Source organism: Poromitra crassiceps, assembly GCF_964638095.1.
Source record: "Poromitra crassiceps genome assembly, chromosome: 26".
Classification (NCBI taxonomy): Eukaryota; Metazoa; Chordata; class Actinopteri; order Beryciformes; family Melamphaidae; genus Poromitra; species Poromitra crassiceps.
The window spans coordinates 933,226-958,485 of NC_139640.1; the positions used below are offsets into that span (position 1 = coordinate 933,226).

A 25,260-nucleotide genomic window follows, 5' to 3' on the forward strand; every position below is an offset into this window, starting at 1 on the left:
GTAATATATTACATGTAATATGTTACTTTTGTAATGAGTTACCCCCAACACTGACTATAAGAGGAGTCCACTGTATGCAATTGCAGGACCTGAGGATTTTACCTGCAAGCTGTGGGTTACAATTAAGCAATATAGCATGAGAGCAAGTGTGTTGTGGCGAATATATCCCTATACAAACAGTGCGTTGTGTATAAATACACAACGCACTGTGCGCATTCTAGAAACAGCAGCTCTACATAAGAAAGTTCAGAGGGGCGTGGAGCTCTCACAGGTTCTCAATCAAAGGCACTACTGCGCAGACTCTGGTTCAGTGATCTGGCCGGATTTTGGCTTCAATACACATACAGGGCGGAGATAGGGACGCTCTCTCCATTCATATTATAACTCAATGCTCCATACACTCATTCATTCACTATGTCAGAAGTGACCATCTAAACTTCTTTAGATTCTAAAGGACACAAAGCAGACATGGAATCAAAGCTTTATTGCTGAATATTATATTAAACATTGCAGTCAGGGTAACTAGTCTGAAAACAATAATAGTGCAACAATTATGTTATAATACACAGTATGGCAGAAAGCATTATTTTACAATGAAGCAAATTGTTTTACAAGAGCATTAAGAAAAAGAGCGAGAGAGGGGAGGAGTCCAGAGAACTCCTTTTCAATGTGATGTTACAATTGTACTGTCTTATTGCTGCCTTCACAGGGAACTGATGAACTTACGACATGGGAAGTCATGTACACGACCTTGTGAACTCTTGAGCCTTCAGAAAACGTCCACTTACGAAGTCGTGAATACCGCATGATATATATGGACTCTTCTCGTGATCACGACTCCATTTGAAGGCAGCATCATCATCTAAAGCCATTTGGAAATTATGCTGATAGGCCATGTTCAGACTAGGAGGCCAAATCTGATTTGTGAACTTTAGTGACCTATTAATGACTTTATCCACATTGGTTTTATGAGTCTGGACGCTCCAAGTCTGATTTGTGTCACTTGTCCCAAACCACATATGGAGGTAGTTTCCTATCTGCTTTCGACTGATGTGGCTTCAGTGCGGACGCGCAGATCCACCAAATCTGATTTGAACGTCACTCGCAACTCGTCATCAAATGCTTCTGCGCAGGAAAACCACGTCACCCACGTACGCATTTACCGACGCCCACGTCGTTACCATAGCAACCCATGCAGATAGGCTGTTTAGGTCTGGACACACAGATCCGACTTGAGAATCAGATTTGTGGCAGTGCGGACACACTCCCAAATCAGATTTGGGAAACCAATCAAGATAACGATGATTAAGCATTATAGCATTTATAGCTGATTAATGATCAGCAAATCGGATTTGCCTGTAATGTGAACACGGCCTTAGTTTACCCACCTTTTTGAAATGATGCCGATAGTTTACTCACCTATTTTCAGATCAACTGTATCAATCAATGAGGAGAAACAAGGTGGGTCAACTACTCACCTTGGATAGTTTACCCACCTCTGTATTTACTACTACACCCCTGTCCAAAGCACAATTAACACTTGCCGAGTACACACACCCCTCATCTTAACCGTAACAGTCCCGCTGGTTGTCAGTTAATTAATTAACCCCACTCTTAATTGATTTACTACTGGGAGGGAGGGGGGGGGGGGGGTGGACAAGCAGACCCTTTAGCACTAGTGGATACTGTAGTGTACGCAGTGGAAATCTGGCCCAGCCTAGTCCTTCTCTCATGAGAGCACTTTCGACAAAATGTACTCATTTTAGCATCACAGTAATATCGTACCCTCGACTGTAAATCTACAAATGGGTAAGAGTGCTTACAGTTTAACTTAACCAGCTACACCAGTAAGAAAGGCTTGTGAGAGCAATTAGTTCCATAACAAAACTTGTCATCTCGCTGGTTCACCGAACCACAGAACAGGATTTCATTCAGTCTTCCATCATTAACTTTCATCTTTTTAAACAAGATTTGAAATCAACAGAAGTTACGATTCATTAACCCCCCGGGGGGTCTTCAGATCAGTGGAGAGGGAGGAAACGAGGAGAGATCTGATCTGATCAGTTTGTGCCCGACATCTCACACACTGAGTCTTACTGCTGGCTGCCTCTCCCAGGTGGAGATCAGATCCGAGATCAGATCTGCACCGGTGTGAAACGGCCTATACTGCAGCATTTGCCTCAAGTCACTTATTGTATGATGAGCACATGATGAAGTCTCTAGGTGGGCGGATGATTCACAGTGTCTTACCTTTCCCTTTCTCTCATCCTTACCTGCTACCATCTCCTCCCTCCATCACTGACCCAAGTCCCTGTTCTTCGCACTCCTCGTCTTCCTCTCTCTCCGGCTCACCCAAACACCTTCCTCCCGACAAAACACACTCGCACTCTATAAGCCCCTTCCTACTAGCCCTACTAGGCCTGCCCGTCCCTCATTCCGGCCCCCCGTCCGCCACCTCTCTCTGGCAGAAGTGAGCCAGCAACGTGTCCAAGTCCCGCCGGTCGGCGGAGGCGTACAGAGAGCTCTCTCCCATCATGCTCAGCGCCATGCGCAGCGTGGACCAGATGTTGTCGGACATCATGGTGGCCGCGACGCCGCCGGGCCCGCGGGCCGCTCTCGCCGCCGAGCCGTCAACGGTCGCCTGGCGCTGGAGAGACAACGCTTCGAGGAAATGCTCCACGGCCTCCCTGTGGAGAGAGAGGAGAACGCAGGGGCGGGAATGAACCAGCCAGTCGTTTCATCACTATGGTCAAAATATCAATTCAATGCAATTTATTTATTTGTTCGATAGGGGACAGGTGTACATTAAATGAACATTTAAAAAAAATGTAAATGCACGACAATTGCAGTCACAAGACTGATTTCCATTGTTAGTCCCCCTGCCAGATGATACAGGCTTAGAGTCCTAATAGGGGTACAAAGTAACATAGTGCAACAAAAACATATTTAAAATGTAAACACAATGCAAAGTGCAAGTATGCAAAGAAATAGTCCTGATAGGGGTAAAAAGTAACATAGTGCAACAAAACATATTTAAAATGTAAACACAATACAAAGTGCAAGTATGCAGAGAAATACAATCAGATACTGAGAACCTGAGTTAGAGCTCTACATAGCTAAGTGAAAAGTGCAAAGTACAAAGTATACAGGAATATACAGTCTGATACTAAAACCTGAGTTTGGGATCAACATACAGCTAAAAAGTAAGATCTACATAGAAGACTTGCTCAAACAGATATAAGAGAAAAAATAAAAAATACAGAGATACAACACACATATCCATACAGTATAAACATACTGTTCTATACCCTAGTGATGTGTACATAGTTGAGTGGACTTCAGCCATCTCTTTACTTGACCCTTAAACATGCCTAGTGTTGGACACTCCCTTATGGCCGATGGAATAGTGTTCCAGAGTTTGCCACCCTTGACAGACAGAACTGTCTGGCCAAAGGTGGTGCGCCTGTATGGGATGACACAATCGCCTCTGATTGAGGCTCTGGTGGTTCTGGTTGTGGATCCAGATACAGGGCCCCGTTCCAATACCCATACTTCCATACTATTTAGTAGGCAAAAAAAGATTTAGTATGTCCCAATACATAGTATGTCAGATGCAGTATGCCAAAAGTACCAGGATGTTGTACTACATCAGCTCCTATTTCGGAGTATGCATCGATGCATGCTGCTTCAGCCAAACTTCCCCACAATCCTTTGCGCAGCAGGAAGTTATGTCTTCTTCTTCTTCTTCTTCTAATGTTTTATGGCGGTTGGCAAACAACTTTTTGTGCATTACCGCCACCTACTGGAGTTACGTCGCACTGACTGAGCTGCGTGTTCATGAATGAGATAATTAACTTTAAGAAAGCCTTGAAATATGTTAAAACCAAACAAGCATGGTGTGTACCAAAACATGCATATCTTGATTCCTGTTTAGATCTCTGACTTAATGTTTTTGCTTTATTTATTTTATTTTGTTTATTTGATTGTTCCAATTTTGTAAATGTTTAGTCTGAATTTTTTGTATAATGTACTGTTTGTTACTGCCAGACTTTGTTTATTGAAAAAAAAAAAAAAAAAAAACTCAAATGTGGCGCTGCGGACGTCGGCGGAAGTGAGCAAGAGGTCGGAGTTCAGGAAGCTCACGTGACGACAGATGTAGTGTGTCCCAATAGTATGCATTTTGCATGCATGCTGCACACTACAATCCATACTTTGTGAGGGCAGCGGCAGTACATACTACAAGAAAGAAGTACAAGTATGGGTATTGGAACGGGGCCCAGGTCTCTGATTGATGTACTCATTTAGCGGGGGAGGGGCAAGGCCATTTAGTACCTTGAAAACGGTGCATGCATATTTAAAGGAAATAAAGTTATTGAAACTTAGGAAGTTGTGTTTGACCAGGATGTTACAATAGTGGTAGGAACGGGTTTTTTTATCAAATACTTTTAGTGCTCTCTTATAGAGTGACTCAAGTGGTTTGAGTGTGGACGTGCACGTGAGAGACCAGCTGGTCACACAGTAGTCCAGGTGAGAAAATATCATGGCATGTAAGAATGTCCTGGCAGAACCTACAGACATGCTGCGTCTAATGTGTTTGAAGTTGAGCAGGTTGAATTTTACCGAGTTAGCAACCTTTTTAACCTGGTTCTAAAATATTAGGTTTTAAAGCTAATAACGGCCATATTTTCTAGCTGGCATTACTTTTTTCCAGGGTTTCTGCAGGTTTTGACACTAATTAAAAACTTTTAAAAGGTGTTTTTATTTAATGCTACCTGAAAAAGTGAATTTAAGAGGACCAATTCACTTTTTAAGGAACTGGATAACCCTGTACACGCCTCCCTCACCTGTGTGCTCCCAAGTTGACACAGCTGATTCCCAAGTTGTAGCGACTGCGGACAAACCCTGGCTGCAGTTCCAGGGCCCTCCTGTAGGCGGCCACCGCCTCTTCTGAACGGCTTCCATTGGCCAGTGTGGCGCCCAGCTTATTCCACAGGAGGTAGTCCTGATGGAGACATCAGAGAGAGAAGGAGGAGTCAGAAGCAGATGGATCGTGCGGATGTGGAGGGAGGATGAGAACCAGACTTAGGCTACGTTCAAACACAGCACCCAAGCCTTGCCTACGCCTTGCCTTTACCCACGCTTTTAAATAGGCGTCCGTTTTAGTCAACGAGGCTGTGCACACAGGGCGCCTCAACGTGAACCCTGCGTCGTGTACCCACGCCTTCCTCGACCTGCGGCGATTTTATCGTTTAGGCGTGAGTTCTATTTTCAAGCCGACTAGGCGCGTGCAGGCAGGCTTCTTCTGTCAAGCCATGAAAGAAAAACGCGACAATATCCGTGGGAAATGGCAAAGTCAACTGAATTTCAAAATAAAATTGAGTTACTACAACAGTGTTGAGCAGAGGGAGAGAGAGAGAGAGAGATTGATGGGTGGCTATCACGTGGGGCTTTCTCCCCGTCGGCAAACAAATCTTCAGGAGAGAGAATAGCGACCGAAGAAGCAAGATGGACAATGTTGTTGTGCCAGCACATATTCTTGCAAGATCTCTAAAAAGTCAGACTATAGTCAGACCTGGTTATAGCCTACATATCCAGCATCAATAGAACATTAAATATATCAGATTTATTTGACCTACCCATGATAATTCGGGGACCACACGTGAAAAAATACAGACGGGAGAGAGGAGAGGCGCTTGTGACTCGGCTCCAGGTTCAGCATGCAAAGGCGTGCGGTGTGATCGCAAAAGCGTGTGATAGGTTCGCGCCCAGCTCAAGGTCTGCAGGCGTAGGCGTGGGTTGAGGCAAGGCGTAGGTTCCCTGTGTGAACGTAGCCTTAGGGCCCATTCAGATACAATCAGACACTCGCATTGGCCCCCCGACGCACCCCATTCATAGTCAATGGGGGTAGATCTAACTTTCGGGGGAAGCAGCCCTACGTCACGCGCCGCTGGCCAGGTGTCTCACCTGTGGCGTGACAGAGAGAGCAGCGGTGAAACAGTCCACTGCCTTGTCGTACTCTCCGCTCAGGTTGAAGAGGACTCCCAGGCCACACTGCAGCTGCGGGTCGACCCGGGCCGGGTCCGAATTGGCCGCATTCAAGAACAGGGACTGGACCTCAGTAAACAAGGACCTGGGCACGCAAGCAAGAATGTGGGTGAATTTAAAGAAACTTACCGCAATACACTTGATTATCAACATGTTAGAATCACTGTATGTATGCATGTATGTTTTTTTTATTTTTTTATTATTATATTGAAGTATGGACAGATGGAACATTTTTAGAAGAAATTGTCTGATGTCATAACGAAGAACTATAGCTAGTTTGTAATGTTTGTCCCTAGATGGCTTTTGTTAAAAAAGTATAGTTAAAAACGGATATAGAATACAACAGATGTAGAATATACCCACAAAAGGACATTGTCAACATAAGAAAGATGGTACCGAAGATGTTATTACAGGTGAGAATGTATGCGTTAAAAAAGGTTGAAAAAGCTCTACATTCTTTTGCTGTGGTGTCAAACTGAGTGTAAACTACTGTACAGTCTCAAAAGGCAGAGTGGTGGCTCACTCTGGCAGCAGTGATCCGAATCTCTCCCTCTCCCTCTCTCTGGCGGCGTCCTTGTCTCGCTCGTGCTCAGTCTGCTCCAGGACAGCGCGGTATGTCGGGTTGTGCCTCAGCCAATCGCGGAGCGTCTCACAGGCCTGCCTGTGCAGCGATTCGTTGGTGAAACTGACGGCCAACGCCATCAGAGCGGTCAGGTTGTCCTTATTCAGCTCTATACATCTGATGGACGAAGAGTGGCAGGCGAAAGAGCAGACGGAGAAAAATCAAGACAAGAAATTAGCTCCTGCTAACTCCGGCATATTTACGGTTACCCTGTATTTCTATATAGATGGCTGTTCATGAATGTGCACTGTCCTGTCGAAATAAAGAATTAAATACAAATAAAAATAAAAAATAATACAAAGTTCTCATTGTCAACTGTAAATAAGCCTGCATTCAAAGAAGAAATATATAAATATATCCAATATCAGAACATTTATTATTCTGATTTTAGTTGTGATATCAAATGACACACCTCCTTAGAACTAAATATTTTTGTATCAGAACATCAACTGTAGACAGAATCAACTGTAGTGAGTAAAGTAAGAAGTAAACAGACATTTAAAGCAGCTACGAGCAAGATTTTCGATTGTTATTAAACAGTATAATTATAATATTGATGCATCACATCTTACCTATAATCGTAGCTGAGACCAAAGCCGTGTGAATCGGAGATTGCTCTCTTGATGATTATAGAGTCTGTCTGTCTACCGGCGGGCCGGATAAACCCGGAAGTGAAACGAAACGGTTTACGGCAGCTGCCTGCCTTTAACCGTTTCGCACTGCTAGCAACAGACCATAAACACGGAGAACGCCATGCAGGGGCTCGCTACTCTCGCGAACATCTCTCGTTATATATATATATATTTTTTTTGTAACTTTATTTTTAAGGTTTTTGTTTTAGAACAGAGTGTTTGCATCATATTCCAACATTTCTCCACATGAGTGACAGTTTTACAAATGCAAACTCACAAAATAAAAATAAAAAACAAAGAAAAAACAACAATCTCGTTATATTATTAAGTAATTTTGTTATTTTGTGGTTATGGCCGAAGTGGCTGCCGCAAAACCGTTTCATTTCACTTCCTGATCTGCCCCGGCCCGCAGACAGACTAATCGTCAAGACAACACTGGCCGATTCACTCGGCGTTCAAGCGAGACTACTCTGCGTTGGTCTCGTCTACTATTAGAGGTAAGATGTGAGGCATCGGTATTCAATTTAGACTGTTTAATAACAATCGAAAATCTTGCTCGTAGCCGCTTTAAAAAAAAACTCCACATGCAAGAAAGTACCAGCTGAACTCATTTATATGATTCACTCATTTTAGTTTTCATTTGTATTCACTCTTTTAATCATGGGACTGTTTAAATGTTGTGATTCATGGGTCTGGCAGGCAGCGGTCTCTTTAATCATGGGACTGGCAGGCAGGCAGCGGTTTCCCCTATGAAGGCAGCAGAGCAGCGTAGCTTGAGCATATGGCCACTGAGCTCTTTGACTGAATGTGCCAGTTTCTGTGCTGGATGCCATTAGGCTGAGAATATGCACTCATGTGGGTAAGTAAGGCAACTCCTTCGCTACTCTGAAGAAAGATTTAGCCAGAAGATTTGATTACTATTGCTCCTGGCAACGGTGAATAAAAGAACTAAGGCAGTCCCAGAAGTCAGCTCACCCGTTCCATGAATCACACATTTAGAAAATGCTTAACACATGCTTAACAAGTGAATATGAGTGAACGTTTATTGAGTTGAATCCTGGGACTAGTCTAGATGCAACTTAGAAAGACTCCCCTTAGTATCATACCACACACCCTGTTTCCTGAAGTTTGAATATAAATCACACTGGGAGGGCGCTACATTTTCCAAATAATGTCTGCGTGTCTATATAGCAAAGAATATGGAGCTTGGGGGGAAAAATGACTTTTTATGTAGACTTCTTTGCTATATATTAATAATCTATATACTCTGTGTATATATATATATATATATATATATATATATATATATATATATATATATATATATATATATATATATATATATATGCAGTGTAATTATCAATTTTGTAATTATTTGAATTTGAGAATTATTGTCTCTGTTTTGTTTATAATTGATTATTCGATAATCATTTTTCTGTTTGTATAGCTTGTTAAGTAAGAAGGGTAGGCGCTATAAGCTATAGCTTCAGCCTACACCTTTTCGGTCTAACAGCCTTGTGCTGCTTTGTTTGTACTTTTTTTGTTTTATTTTATGAAATGTTTTAATTGCCCATGACCGAAATAAATAAATAAATAAATAAATAAATATATATATATATATAAAGAGTATATATATTATTAATATATAGCAAAGAAGTCTACATAGAAAGTCATTTTCCCCCCCAAACAGATCAGCCTCCTGAGCTTGATGCCCTCATGTTTGTTGTATTCAATGTTTTTCATTTGTACTAAATATTGATTTGTCTGTTTTGCATCCCAGGTAAGGGATTATTATTATTAGATTGCCCATTTTGCGATGCTGAGTTCACACCTGCGGAGGGCGCTGATGGCAGCAAATTCTTGCTCATTCTCTGCCTGAGAGGTTCCCAGATATTGCCAAGCCTGCAATCCAATGAAAAGATAAACATGTACATTGTTACAAATTACATCTGTGGGGAGATATCATATATATATATATATATATATATATATATATATATATATATATATATATATATATATATACACACACATATATATACACATATATATATACATATATAGATATAGATATATATCTATATACACACACACACACACACATCTATATCTATATATCTATATATAGCTTTTTACATATAGCTTCCTACATGTAATAGAAACTGTGATCAACGAAGTAGAGACAGACAAAAACAAAAGAAACCACAAAGAGGCTTTAAGTTCATCACCAGTTGGTTGTCTGGTTCTTTCTGTACGGCGCTTTCAAAGAGCCGCACGGCGCCAGGGATGTCGCCCGCCTCCATCCGCTTCACCCCCTCCGCCAAGGGGTCCTGGTGGGAGAGGTAGGGGTTGTCCTCCTCAAACTGGTACCCCTAGGATCATGGTTTTTGAAAAGGGGTCAACGAAGATCGTGGAAAGTGTCTTCGCAGAGTCTCATGCAGGAGCAGTGATTTGATCGGGAACATGAACATGTGTGTGTCAAAATATCCCTAAACAAACACAAACCTGCCAGAGCAGATACTGGATGTCTCGATTGATCTGTTCAGCTGGATGGCAGCAAAAGTCGTGTTTCCATTACCCTCAGAAATGCGCAAAATCTAAATATCGCAATAGAAATCGGGTAACGGAAACACGTCAATTTCCAAATATCGCAAAAAGCTTTTGCGCTCTCATGAGGTGGTTTTTCAGACGTGTTGATATAGCAGTTTATCGCAAAAGTGTAATGGAAAGACATTTTCCGCATTTGCACGTCATGTGACCCATCTTCTCCTTTGGAAAAGGAGCGGAAAATGAAAGGAAAATTAGGGAGAAAGGGTTCGATAAGCCGTGGAAAACTTTGAAGCAACGCTACCTAACAGAAAGACGAGTGTTGTGCAAAAGCGGAGCCGGGGAAAATAGATAATGTTTAATGGCAGAAATGGGTCCATGGTGACATGGCTGCCTGTGTGCGCGCATTTGGCACAGCGGCGAGATGGGGGGATGAAAAGCACACACCGGTGCGGTGCTGCTGACTGAAGTGAATACAGTGACTGTGAGTAATACATTACACACGTTTCAGGTGCAATGTTATAATTATAATACACAACATTCTGATTATTGCACCAAATCAGCCTTTTCCCCCCTCCATCTCTAAATCGGACCAGTTGTATTAGGCTACCTTTTTTCCTCTGTCTGTTGCGCTCACTGCATTCACCGCAGCCAGCAACATGTTGCCACTCATTTTCTTTTGAATTGATAATCAGGCTCGTTTATATGCGTTGTAACTTCATGTTGTGATTTGCATTGACCAATGGATGGATTTGAGCATGCAGGGGACGGGATGATATGGCCATATGGGGCAGATCCCCGTGCGTAATCACTGTGTTCAGGTGTGTGCGCCGTCACTCAAACTCAACTTCAATGGAAACGCCTACAAGTCGCAATTGTACATTGTCGAAGTTGTAGAAATATCGCAATTATTTTGCGAAAAACTGTAATGGAAACACAGCTACAGACATACCTTGTCATAGGAAGTGCTGAGTAGCTGATCAAAGTCGGACAGCCACGGGTGGCTCTCTGCGTCCCTCTTAGCCATCTCCTCCCACTCCTGCTGGAGCTTCTCCCAGAAGTCCACATCGCTCTAATGATACAGATCATTACTCCCGACCGTCTCCTCTCTACATACATCACCCTGCTTTTTATTAGAAATATTTAACCTTTATTTTAACAAGGAACACTGACTCTGCATTCATAATTTTTCTCCTATAAGTTTTCCCCACCCAGAATTAACACCACCGACCTCACACCCAGCCTCTTTAACCTCCAGGTTAACAACACCCCCAACAATCGATAAAGCTTTGTTATTGGATTTCTAGTCTCACCTCCACTGCAGCTTTGGCCTGTTGGAAATCCGGTCCTGATGTGGCGAACTCGTCGACCCAGGCTTCAGCGGACTCCTCCGACACCTGAACAGGGAAGACAGCAGTGCCAGTGGTTGGGCTTGGAGCGTGTGCCACAGTATGTGCTTAGCCAGGAGGACAAATTATTTACGCTGAGGATGTGACAGTAAAATAGGAAAATAAATAGATGGGGAAATGAATGGAAAGGGGGGGGGGGGGGGGGACAAAAGAAAGAAGCCAAAAAGAAACTGAACAAGACCGCTCCTCCTACTCTTCCGTCCATAAAGTTCCAGAGTGAGTCCTTCATTATTTTGATCTGAAAACCCACTCAGCAGCAACATCAGAGTTCAGTGCTGAGTGCATCTTCCTAGTTTATGTACAGAGCAAAATACCAAGTTCTACACAATTACAAAGCATATCTGTAGCTGTAATTGCATTTACAGTAAAAAAAAACAATAGCAATAGTTATCTGATATTATGAGTCCATCGCAATCCAACGAGTTGCGAAGCCTCACTGCATGGCGTTGCCACGACCACAGCGGTCCTACCTGCCCGATGACCTTGGCCCACTGCTCTGCCTGTTTAGCCTTAGCTTTGTCAATCTTCTCATTCCCCTCTTTGGTTTCCAAGGGAAGACTCCCTCCCCCCAGTCTCCTTCAGGAACTAGGGCGGAAGGCAAGGAGGGGTGGCGTTGGGAACGGGGAAACGTTTCAAGAGGCGGGGGCGGTTGGCGAAGGTTTTATCGGAGGGGGCGGAGTAGGAGTCATTTTAATTCGGAATAGATGGACGGTGGTTGTTAATTGAGGGAACGATGGCAAGCCAAGAGTTCAAAGTTGGGTCAAAAATGGGTAAAGTACATGTCATGTTAGAGAGGGCAACTAAAGTTTATAAAGCCACGGCTATCAACGGATACAAAAACAGGATTGAGAGCTACACATTTTACAGTATGGTGATTTCAGTGGGAACACCAACTGAAATCCATGATCTTAAAAAATCATCCGTTGCCTTCCGGAATTGAATGAAGTCAGGTGTGAAATCAAGAGCTGTCAAGTGAAACAGAGTCAAGATGAGGATATCTAAGTCCCACTCTCCACCATCTTTTCAGTTGTGGCTGACGGACATGGTTTCGGCTGTGCGCATGGAGAGACTCGGGTACATGAGGGCGAACTCACTTGGGAAGTTCTCGACTATTTGGGACTCGTTCCTGGCCTACTTTGACGAGGTTAGAAATGAGTGACTCGTCCAGCTACTCTAATGGACTCCTTAATTTACTATTATTATTATTATTATTATTATTATTATTATTATTATTATTATTATTATTATTATTATTATTATTTTACAAGCACCTTACATGTCTGGTAGCACTGTGTTGTCATGTCGGTATGTGTTGTTTGTTTTTTTGTTTTTTTGTGTGTGTATCTGAGTTTGTTTCACTTTTGTTCTGAAAATTTAAAAATAAAATATTGAAAAAAAAAGATGAGGATATCTAGAACATCATTATATTCATAGAAATCTAAAAATGCAATATGTAGGATAACAAACTGATATTCACAAGTAGAGTCCTCTCTTTACTGAACAGTTTGCATCTGCAGCCTTAGGAGATTCATATTACAGAGGGAGAGTAGTGGTTAGATTTGTGGAAAATATGACTCTGCTTCAGATACTGGGGTGGTGAGTCACAAGGCATACATTCTAGGGGTGGGGGAAAAAATCAATACACCATAGTATCGCGATATTTTGCCTGACGATATTGTATCGATATTTGGACGGCAAGTATCGATATTGCAAAAAAAAGTTCCAAGTAGTTCCAAGGCCAGCAGTAAACAAACGGTAGCATATTTTCATTTTGTTTTAACAGTAACAGTTTTGTCATAACAGTAATTTACAAATTCCCCAGTTACTGAATGGGCTGCACAAGATGTTTTGTGCAAGTGAAGTGAAGTTGCATTGTTCAAAAACGACCTAAGTACAGTAGTCCACACACACATCCAGTTAAGGTGGACTGTAAGTAGACTGTAACAAACAGTTCAGTTTGTCAGGTGCATGCAACTATGACATGACTTTATGAAAGTTGTTGGTCTGTCTACTTGACAATGTTGCTGCAATAAAATGGTTGAAGTCAGATGTACAGACTGGAAAATTGTTCTTATATAAACCAGATGTTGACAAAGTTTTCCTTTGGGGTCATAATTTGCAGTTGAAAAAGTAAGAAATCGCAATATATCGAAATAGCGCAATATTCAATATATCGCAAATATTCAATATATCGCAATATCGGCGATATCGCAATACTATCGTATCGTGACTCAAGTATCGTTTTAGTATCGTATCGTGGGCATGTGGTGATTCCCACCCCTAGCACATTCTGTCAAAGTGAACCAATATGCTTCCCCATGAAGTCCCAGTTGCAACCATCTCCATCGTGGACGGGGAAGTGGACTCGTACCTGGTTGAGGTTGGAGGCCCAGTTCTGAGCCTCCTTGGCCTGAGCATTATCTGTGTGCTGTTTGTCTGCTCTGTTCTCCACTGTGACACTGCCCTCGCCAATCTGCCTAATGAACCGCAGGAACTACGACAACAACGACAAAACCACAACACAATAGGATTTACTATTACTATCGCTAACGGGTGTCACATTTTACACTAAGGTACTACTAACTTCTTTGTTAGCAGACATTTTGATGTTTACGTGACATCAAAACGAATAAAGAGGCTTTGCCAGAGACTATAACCTCTATAAGGAAAGACGGTAAAAGTGCATTATGGACATTACCAAAGTGCTACGTTCTCACAGAGCTGCTCTAAAACAAAGTGAAAAGAACAGGGAAGGGTATGGTGATATGTCAAAAATAGAATGACAGAGATCAAAAGGGACCCAGTGATTCACGGTCAGCTTCACGGCTCACCTCGGTGTTCTGTAACTTGGGGTCGTCGACCTTTGAGACGAGCTCATTGGCTGTTTGCTTCAACTCATCTCCTGGTTGGTACTCTTTCGTCCTATCGGATCAACGGCAACAGAATTATTAATATGATTCATAGGGAGCGAACAGTCTAGAAGAATACAATCCTGTTTTAATAGATATGCAAGATGGAGCTAATTCATTCTGGTTTAAAGTTGAGCAGTGCATTGCTGTATAACTGGATACATTTGGGGTCAACGCGTCGAAAATTAATGTTCAGACTAGGAGGCCAAATCTGATTTGTGAACTTTAGTGACCTATTAATGCCTTTATCCAGACTGGTTTTATGAGTCTGGATGCTCCAAGTCTGATTTGTGTCACTTGTCCCAAACCACATTATGGAGGTAGTTTCCAATCTGCTTTCGACTGATGTGACTTCAGTGCGGACGGCGCGCAGATCCACCAAATCTGATTCGTCACGTCGCTCGCAACTCGTCATCAAATGCTTCTGCACAGGAAAACCACGTCACCACCAGCGTACGTATTTACTGACGCCCGCGTCGTTACCATAGCAAACCCATGCAGATAGGCTGTTTAGGTCTGGACACACAGATCCGACTTGAGAATCAGATTTGTGGCAGTGCGGACACACTCCCAAATCAGATTTGGGAAACCAATCAAGACAATAGTCGTGTTTCCATTACCCTCACAAATGCGCAAAATCTAAATATCGCAATAGAAATTGGGTAATGGAAACACGTAAATTTCGAAAAACCTCCCAAATATCGCAAAACGTTTTTGCGCTCTCATGAGGTGGTTTTTCAGACGTGTCGATATAGCAGTTTATCGCAAAAGTGTAATGGAAACAGTTTTTTCGCATTAGCACGTCATGTGACCCATTCTGCTTTGGAAAAGCAGCGAAAAATGAGGAAGAAACGGTTCGATAAGCCGTGGCAAAACCTCCGCAACAATGGAAAACTTTGAAGCAACGCTAGCAGAAAGACGAGTGTTATGCAAAATATATATAAAATAGATAATGTTTAATGGCAGAAATCGGTCCATGGTGACAGGCTGCCTGTGTGCGCGCATTTGGCACAGCGCGAGGGGATGAAAAGCAAGCACACACCGGTGCGGTGCGTGCTCCTGACTGAAGTGAATACAGTGACTGTGAGTAATATATTACACACGTTTCAGGTGCAGTGTTATAATTATAATAGCTACACAACATTGTGATTATTGACCAAATCAGCCTTTTCCCCCCTCCATCTCTAAATCGGACCAGTTGTAGGCTATTAGGCTATTAGGCTTTTTTCCTCTGCCTGTCGCGCTCACTGCATTCACGCAGCCAGCAACATTTTGCGACTCATTTTATTTTGAATTGATAATCAGGCTCGTTTATATGCGTTGTAACTTCATGTTGTGATTTGCATTGACCATTGGTTGGATTTGAGCATGCAGGGGACGGGATATGGGGCAGATCCACTGTGGCAGGCAGCTGCTGGTAGGCTAATGGGAATTGCGTTCAGGTGTGCGCTCCGTTAGACGGTACCAAACTCAACTTCAATGGAAACGCCTACAAGTCGCAATTGTACATTGTCGAAGTTGTAGAAATATCGCAATTATTTTGCGAAAAACTGTAATGGAAACACAGCTAATGACGATTAATGACTTTAATCAGCAAATCAGATTTGCCTGTAATGTGAACATGGCCTTAGAAAAATCAGCATTTGAGGCATCCTCTTTCAACTCCTCCTCAGTTGCTGTAGCCTTTCGACAGAGCTGCTCTTTGGACAACCTCAACCTCAGCAGACAAGGCTAACTGCTGCTTCATCAATTGCAAAATAAAAATTCAATAGACACGTCCACTCAATGAGCACATTCTCAAGGTCTTTGTCTTTTCTTCATTGCAGCCGTGCATTCTAACTCCTCATCCTCATTCTACCTCTGCTCCTTTCCTTTTGCACTCGCTCCTAAACCCACAAGTTTTACAGCAGATTCTACCTGATCTAGCTTTATATTAGCTCTTTTCTGTCGACATACTGTACTCCCCAAGGCTCCCGCCATCATCCCTGCCTCCCCCCCCTGTTCTCACCACTCCTGGTCCTTGTCTCCCAGGTCCCCCAGCCACAACTTCTCCTCCGACTGCTCCAGATACTCCTCTGCCCAGCGGCCGGGATCTGGAGCAGAGGGAACGCGCAGAGGGAACACACGCACACACACACACACACACACACACACACACACAGTAAGAAATTGTTAAATAAATCAATGTTAGAATAAAACTACTTATCCCAGGTGTGTTAGCTCCTATGTTACAGTGAAATTTATGCATGACCGATTCAGTGACCATAGATCAGTGCCCTTGATTTTAGAAGGTTAATGCATACTAGAGCCCGCCCGATACTGGATTTTTTTAGGCCGATGCCGATATCAGGGAGTAAAAAAAATTCCGATATCGATATATCGGCCGATATTCTTATATTAAATATACACATTATATTACACAATGTTTTTGCAATGATCCCTCAAATATCAAACACTTGACAAAGATATGACCTGACAAGATATGACTTGACTTGAGATATGTAATGTAGGCAGGATATTTTACAGCTTATCAATCAACTTTATTGTCCAAAATGACATCAATGCAATGAAACAGTCAACTGAACTGGGGATTTAATCATTATAAATAACTAGAAATACAAAAACACAAATAGAACAAATATAAAATATAACTTGAATTAAGAAAAAATATCAAATATACACAACATGTTTGTTGTATGACTTAAAAAAAAAAAAAAAAAAAAAATATCGGCATATCGGCCGATACCGATATATATCGGTTATATGTTATATCGGTGGACCGATATATCGGGTGCCAAGAGATGCCCAGTAGAAGAGTGTGTTTCCAGAGCGAGACAGAACAAAGACACTAAAGCTACCTGCAGCCTCGGCGATAAATTCTTTCGTCCAATCTGCGTCGGCGGTGTCGCCGAGAGCGGTGAGCCCCGGCGAAGAGGCGGAGTCAGCACCCGAGACGAACTCGGACGCCCAGTCACCGGAGAGAGCCAACGCTGCCACACCTGGAGCTGTGACGTGGAATTAATAAGAGGGTTTGTGGTCAAACTTCAGCCTCGATCATGAGAACGTGCGAGAAGAAAAGGTGAAAGTGGTTCAAAAAACTTCAATAAAAATACAGTGTACCTCTCTGTGGCGCCTGTCTGTAGCTCTGCTGGTCTATCTGCTGCATTTCCTCCAGGAGTTGACCCATGTCGAAGGTGTGCGGAGGCCGTGGAGGTGCCTGAAGGAACTCGTTCACCAGCTGAAGCAACAATACAAACAAGTCATGACAAGTTAATGGCACATTTGAATGCTCAGAAACCACGTTAGGCCTGGGTGATAGACTGAAAATCCACCGATACCAACATTTCATTATTCATTTTGTTAACGTCCGCATGTATGATCAAAGCTTTCCCCACTGCTTTGCACTGCTCTCTTGAGAACATCTACAACCCACAATGAGTGCTAATAGAGAACCGCAGGAATGAGTCCGGAAGTATACTTCCTGGTTCGTAAGAGGAAAAGTCTATGGGAGCTAACATGGGGGTTTTCGCTTAAAGGAACACTCTGCCCATTTTCAACCAGCTTTGTATCATTAGAACATCAGTAGTATATCAGAAAACTGTAAACTGTTTTGAAGTCTGTCATTTAATTTGACAGTTATTGAGTGTTAAAGTGTGGACCAGTGACATCACTGGTCCACACTAACTCAAATTAATAACTCATTAACAACTCAAATCAACTCTCAAACTGTAAACGGTTTTGAAGTCATTTATCTAGTTTGACAGTTATTGAGAGTTGATTTGAGTTCATTTGAATTTGGATTCAGCATGATGGTCTTCACAAACGTGAATAACTTCTGGAACTTTTGGAACCTCTTGACCAAAATGATGATTCACACAGTGGGCAATTCCTTTCATATGAAACAGTATGTAATGTTTAATATGAAACAGTATGTAATGTTTAATATGAAACAGTATGTAATGTTTAATATGAAACGGTATGTAATGTAGAATATGAAACAGTATGTAATGTAGAGTGGAAAATAGGATATACTGATGGGAAGCGATAAGAGCACTGACCTCTTCTTCAGTTGCAATTTCTATGGGTGTCGGGGAAATCTGAGGAAAAAGAGATGAGAAAAAGAGATATTACTATTAGTGGCAACCAGTGCCAAGTTTGTTATCAAGCAGCAATTTCAAGATTATGCTGAAGTACATAGACTTTGTGCAGATAAAGTTTGCTGTACAGTATCAGCAGAATATGATATAGATATATCAATATGAATCAATGCTGTTCCTTTTTTATATATATATTTTATTTTCAATTTTAACAAGAACAAAACACAAAACAAGCTCAGACAAAGGAAAAAAAACAACAACATACGTATAATATCAACAGTCAGAATGTGATGCTACCATCCATATAGAGACAGTCCGCATGTCTGGGAACGCCCACAAAATGTTAAGCGGCTGGCGCGCGAGTGGGGTAAAACCGCCCATATATCTCATGGGTTGACTCACCAAAAGACGGTGCTGCGGCTCTAAACTACAGGTTTGAGGGTTGTAGAGCAGAACACAAGACGTCTGCTCAGATGTGCGTTTACTGCGGTGGTTAAATCCCCGATCGTGTCTGCCTGGCCTGGGCTATCAGCTCAATTCTAACTTTGCTGAATGGATAGAACGGGGGAATTTACCCCACCCTGACCCCGCCCCCAGGCTAACCCAGCGTCTATTGTGGGCGTTCCTAGAGCCTGTATGGGCGTTCCCAGACATGCGGACTGTCTCTATAGGGTGCTTATATGCTTGTCAGAGATGTCGTGCATGGGGTCCCATGCAAAGTGTCCAACAGGAACCAGCCGGGCAAAGTCACCCGTCGTCCCCAACCTCATCGAGGTAGGCTAGAAACGGGTCCCAAATAGCTAGAAACTTTTCAAGTTGGTTGGTTCTCAAGAGATCTGAGCCTCTCCATCCTTATAACAGAGATCATGTCCGTCTTTTTTGGCAACAGTTGTCCCCAGTGTCAGAGACTGTTGCACAGCTTGCGGGGAAGTCCAGAGAGGTCTCAGAGCAGCCGAAAATGGCGAGTTCCGCCTCCGGCTGAAGGGCAATTTTGTAGGCCTTAGGCTACGTTCGTTCACACAGCCATCCTTAGTGCTTGAATCTGACTTGGTGCTCACATCTGATTTTTTGTGTGGCTGTTCACACAGACTTTTAAAAAGTGGCCCATATCAGACTCCGGTGTGAACAGGTCGTGGACCTGAAGTGACCCGCATCTGCAGAAGAACAACAATAAAGTCACACGCAGCACACGGCTGTTCTACATAAACCCGGAAGAAGACAGCAGTGAACATGGAGGTAGCTGACGATGTTGTTTCATCTGTTGTTTATGGTTTAATTTACAAGTTATTGTGCAGTGGAAGCCAGCGGATACGGGTGCAGATGATAGCGAGGAGGAGGAGAAAGAGAGCCAAAATTGTAATGATGGAATTTTGTGGAGCAATAGCTGCTACTTCTTGCTAATACATATAAGGTCTAAAACCTCACTGTCCCTCCACTGATTAGCTCCCTCACAGCTGTCCTCCATGTTTGTAATCACAATCTGCCTGCTTGGTCCTCCCTCCTCCCGCCAGCGCAGAATAGTGACGAATGTCGCTCTGGAATGACGTAAAAGTCACATTGAAGCGTTAAGTCAGATATGGGCCAGATGTCTGTTCACACCGGAGTCACATTCCAAAACATCAGATTCGAATCTGATGTTTTTCCACATTTGAAAGTAGCCCAGGTCGTCTTTAAAAAAAGTCACTTTCAATGTGACTTGTACTGTTCACACAGTCATGAAAAAGACTGACCTGAGTCACTTAGGGGGGGAAATATTAGATTCAAGCACTAAAGATGGCTGTGTGAACGTAGCCTTAGAGTACCAGTCAAATATTTTGGCCCAGAATCCCGTCAGTGAAGGGCAGAACCAGAAGGCGTGAGACAGAGTGCCCTCTGACATTCCTGACGTTCCTTATTTCAAATACCAATCAACCTCTCCAAATGACTCACTGTGGGCGTTGACCGGTGCCTCCAGGCCCCACCCTCCTTGGCCATGTGACTGGTCAACTTCATCAGGGGATTGGCTCCCCCGCATTCTGCCTCCACCAACTCCCGCATCGCCATGGCAACACGAGGAAGAGGCAAACCCGATCGGACACCTGAGAAACTGGGAAATAATAAATGCATTACTCAATTTGATTCATTTGGACAGAGATGTCGCTGGAGTGAGACTGAGGTGCCAAAACATTCACTCTGTCTGCATCCAACAACGCTAATGGCATCATTCTTTGGCTTAAGCTCAAACTAAGTGGCATCAAACTGGACTGACTCAATTACCCTAACGGCACGCCAGACAGGTCCAGAACATCCCTGAGGGAAAATTGCACAGCATTAGATTTTATTCCAAAGTGAGCAGCCCCCAGTTCATATTAAGCAAAATAAGAAAAAAGAAAAATGTGACCTCTGTACCAATTTATTTCAGACTACTTTATTGGCCATTAAATTGACATCAAATGGAAATTCCTCTTGGCACTGGCATAAAAGACAACACACACACACACGCACACACACACACACACACACACAAACACACACACAGACACCATACACAGCAAAAATTTTCCTTCCAGTCCCACATCAAATCCATCACCAAGTCCGCCTTCTACCACCTAAAAACATTCCCCGTCTCCGTCCCTCACTCTCAGACTCCGTGGCAGAAACCCTCATCCATGTATTCATCACCTCCCGGCTGGACTACTGTAATGGAGTCCTGTCCGGGGTTCCAAGCAAAGCCCTGGACAGGCTCCAGTACGTGCAGAACTCAGCTGCCAGGGTTCTCACTCACACCAAGCCCTGGCAGCACATCACCCCCACCCTCATTCACCTCCACTGGCTCCCGGTTAAGTTCCGCATCCTGTACAAACTCCTCCTTCTGACCTACAAATCCCTTCGCGCACTCGCCCCCCAATACCTGTCCGACCTCCTTCACCAACACACTCCATCCCGGAACCTGCGGTCTTCAGGACTGTTGTCCTCCCCCCGTACCAGACTCAAAACCTTTGGGGACAGAGCCTTCCTTCAGCGTGGCTGCCCCCCCCCACCCTCTGGAACGCTCTCCCTGCCGAAATCCGTAATGCCCCGACCCTGAACAGTTTCAAAACACACCTCAAAACACACCTCTTTTCCATGGCCTTTCCACATGAGTTAGCTCAGTTTAGTTCAACCGTCCCTGTTGTTTGTTTTGTTTGTTTGTTTTTCCTCCCCCTCTCTCCCCTATCTGTATCCCACTCTTGTGAAGCGAGCTTGGGTTTTATGAAAGGCGCTACATAAATTAAAGTTATTATTATTATTATTATTAAAAATATAGGGTAGGTAGAGTCTTAAAGTGACTGAGTGGCACTGGCAGCAAGTGGCAGTAATAAATGACGAGTGATCGCCAATAGGGCTGTGAATCTCCAATGGCCTCACGATTCGATTACGATTCATCTGTCAACAATTTGATTCGATTCCACGTTGCGGCTCGATCATGGAGACAGCTCAAAGTATCGCAGCTCCAAGTATCACATCCTCAATTTTCCATATTACGGCACATGGCTAATTTTTCCATTATTAATACAAGCAGTCAGATAAATATCAACTGCCTTTTTTTTTCTTTTTAGAAAGTGCTTTAAAATCTGAAAGTCAACATACATTTTAAACATAAACGATTCGACTTGATTGCACGTCCTCATCGCGATGCATCTTAAAAAAAACAATTAATTTTCACACCCCTAAATCGTCAACATGAAAAGTTTTGTTTTGACATAGTCCAAAATGTGACAGGGTCAGGAGGAGAGTGGGAGGGTCGTCATCACAAAAAGCTAAAATCTTATCAGATGGGGGAGTCATTTGTGTCAGTTTAGGGGATCTTGACGTGAAAAAGTTATTTAAGTTATAAGTTATACAACTTATTAAATTCACTGACATCGGAAGCAAGTTGCATAGAAAAGGAAGTGTGTGTGTCCTGTAGCTCCTGCACCCATGAGCAGTGCCAGACAGTACTAGCCCCAACGTGACCCTACTACTGTATTTTGTGTATATATAATATATACACTCGTGCAGTAGTTAGGGTCACATAGCGTTCTCATAGGCAATAAGGGGGAAAGGCTGTTCAAAACGCTCTCCTACCCGTCTCCGACGTCCGATTGCAGATCCGAAGATAATAGTCCCCCTATGGAAGCCAGTCATTTGTCCGGTGCTGTTTAAATGATACTGCTGCGTGAAACAACTGTTTAAGAGCAGTCTTTGCACAGCCTGTGCCGTATATTTAGGAGAGGAGAAGCTTCCTAGTGCCGACAGGAACTTTGGGAGTTTTGAGTATTTCATGACATGCTTTGCTTCCCAGGTGCGCTGGATTTGCGTCGATCGCGATTTGCGATGAGCCGCCGTCTCCGTGTGACTGCATGTGTTTGCTCGCCGCGTGCAAGCGGTGCACCATGATAGTGAGATCAAACACACCCTGCTGTAAATTCAGCACAGGCTGTGGAAAGGCTGCTTTTAATTTAACGGTTGTTTCACGCAGCAGTATCATTTTAACAGCGCCGGACAAATGACTGGCTTCCGTAGGGGGACTACCATATCTTCGGATCTGCAATCAGACGTCGGATACGTGTAGGAGAGCTTTTTGAACAGCGTTTCCCACTCATTGCCGATAAGAACGATGTGTGACCCTGACTGCTGCACGAGAATATCGGAGTACAGTAGCAGGGTCACGTTATGGGGCTAGGGTCAGGCAGTATCATTTTAACAGCACCGGCTATATTACTGGCTTCCGTAGGAGGACTATCATATCTTCGGAACTGCAATTGGACGTCGGAGACGGGTAGGAGAGCGTTTTGAACAGCCGTTCCCCTTATTACCTATGAGAACGCTTTGTGACCCTAACTACTGCATGAGTGTACATATTAATATATACACAAAGTACAGTAGTAGGGTCACGTTGGGGCTATGTCAGTACCAGTAGTAGGACATGTTGCACCATTTGACAAAGAACTCCCTCTCCCTGTCAGTCCCAGTCCAAGTCCCATTTATTCAAGTATGTCCACCTTTAATGTTAATCCTCCATTGCACACCTGAAAACAACGCACTTCACTCAAAAGGACCAGTATCCAGGTCAAACCAGCAAAGTGGCTGAAGACTAGCTAGACTGACAGCTAGCTAGCTAGCTAGCTCTGTTTTCACTAACGTTAATGCAAATGTTTTGCTTCACAAGGAAAACTGTCTGCAACATGACATTAGCTTGTTGGCTAGCAGTGTGCACATTCGATTGTGTTTCTTCTTATGCAGCCAACGTGCTGTTGTAGTACTACAGTAGATTAAATACTAAATAGCAAGCCAATTAAAAGCAAATATCAGTAAGTGACGTAAAATCGCGTTTAATATCCAACAGAAGCGATTGTGCACTACTATGCAGTCAGCTAGCATTAGCTAACTGTGTGCTAGCTACTGTAGGGCCAGTGGCTGCGAGCATTCCCCTAGTAATGTAGCATGGACCGATGGGTAGCATGATGCTCATCTCACCGCCTACAGCTGCTGCTGTAGTCCACCTCTCCAGTCTCTTCCTCCTCTTCTGGCTGTTACGGCTGTTAAGTAACGTTGATATTCACAAACTAAAGTTGTCCACAGTCCAAATGGTCGATCCTCCGGGGGGAACCCTCTTAGCCCAGGCTTCCTGCGCCTCTCTTTATTTACCTTCCTCCATGACCCACTAAAACCTACACCGCTAACGCCTCGGGGGATTCCGTAGAATGGTTTCGCATTCTCAAACGATTTTACGTGCGAATACTTCGGCTACCTACAGGGCGAAAGACGTACGCAGGGGAAATACAACATTTTGACTAAACAGTGTAATAATAATATTGCAGCACTGACAGCTGTATTCATGAAATGAGTTTACCCCCCTGCGTAAACTGCGTACAACAAAACAGTATGGCCTTGAGGTAGGCAAAGTATTTCACGTAGAAAAAACAACGCACTGTTGCGCAATAAAGCAAAGTGCAGCAAATCTGACCTTTTGTGTAATATAACTTATTACTTATTACTTATTTGTAACTTGAGTTACTTTGTCAAGTAACTCAAGTTACAAATAGAGTTTTTTTTAATCAAATCAAATCATCATATTTAAATCATCTCCTAATCAAACTGTGTTTTATGCAAATAACCACTATAGATGACACTAACAAAGGAAAAGGATAACATTTAGAATTTTGTATTGTTTACACTGACTTCAGGATGGTTGAAATTATTTTTCGGGATGGTTCCGGGGCAGCTATGTCATTCTGCTACTGCTCTTATTACAGTGAAAGTAATGCAAAAGTAGTGTAATAAGTAATGAGTTACTCTACACAGACAGTAATATTGTAAAGTAACTTATTAACTTTCAAATGAAAGTAACTAGTAATATGTAGTATATTACATTTTGAAAGTAACTTGCCCAACACTGGTGACCACTGTAGTTTTCCCCAAATAGCGGCCAAAAAAGCACAGAACCTTCCAAATAAAAGCTCCAAACCTTCAAAGTAAAAGCACAGAACCTTCAAAATAAAACAGCACAGAACCTTCCAAATAAAATCCCAAAACACATAGTCAAATAGGTATGCAAGGGATTGGCTAATATGCATCAGCATGAGCAACAGTTTGCACTGTCAGCAATCCCGCATTTTCTCCAGAAAATACACATTTCTATTCAGAGTGGCCACACGCATCAAATAGTATTGACAACCTTACAATGATAAATGATTTGTTGTCTTCTCTCCAGCCGATAATAAAGCAGCCTATATATACTAACAAGAAAACCATCTCACGAAGACGTCATAGTGTTTTTATTATGAATTTTGTAATGTTTTCTGACAGTTTTCAATAACAATCAGTCAGCATAAATCCATGATATCATTGTATCAATAATTACAGGTAATGTTCCAATAGTAACATAGTAATAATATAAGTTATCAATGCAATGTTTATTTCATTCTTAACATTACACTCAAAAACGACAGGCTTTTATTTACTGACAGGTTTAGCACTGCACATTGATAGGCTACA

General features: G+C 42.9%; 1 protein-coding gene across 2 annotated transcripts; it reads right to left on the minus strand.

Moving 5' to 3' along the window:
• Positions 1 to 475: 475 nt before the first annotated feature.
• Positions 476 to 23,911, minus strand: pex5 (peroxisomal biogenesis factor 5). Of its 2 annotated transcripts, XM_083661218.1 has the most exons (16): positions 23,740 to 23,911; positions 20,191 to 20,347; positions 18,223 to 18,261; positions 17,285 to 17,402; positions 17,023 to 17,169; positions 16,173 to 16,257; positions 14,087 to 14,177; positions 13,627 to 13,749; positions 11,160 to 11,243; positions 10,799 to 10,918; positions 9,528 to 9,671; positions 9,131 to 9,201; positions 6,569 to 6,784; positions 5,965 to 6,130; positions 4,845 to 5,002; positions 476 to 2,687 (listed from the first exon to the last, which is right to left on the minus strand). In XM_083661218.1, exons 2-16 carry the CDS (start codon positions 20,302 to 20,304, stop codon positions 2,432 to 2,434), a joined length of 1,932 nt encoding a protein of 643 aa, XP_083517344.1. In that variant the 5' UTR covers positions 20,305 to 20,347; positions 23,740 to 23,911; the 3' UTR covers positions 476 to 2,431. The 2 variants fall into 2 exon arrangements, with proteins under 2 accessions (XP_083517344.1, XP_083517345.1); XM_083661219.1 differs by lacking the exon at positions 13,627 to 13,749.
• Between the last annotated feature and the right edge of the window lie 1,349 nt (positions 23,912 to 25,260).

Excerpts from the sequence above, each read along its gene's own strand:
- pex5 (XM_083661218.1), bottom strand. The coding sequence starts at position 20,304 with ATGGCGATGCGGGAGTTGGTGGAGGCAGAATGCGGGGGAGCCAATCCC. Across the intron at positions 17,403-18,222 it reads AAATTGCAACTGAAGAAGAG|CTGGTGAACGAGTTCCTTCA; the intron begins GTCAGTGCTCTT and ends TTGTTGCTTCAG. Across the intron at positions 5,003-5,964 it reads CTCTCTCTGTCACGCCACAG|GACTACCTCCTGTGGAATAA; the intron begins GTGAGACACCTG and ends TGTCTCCATCAG.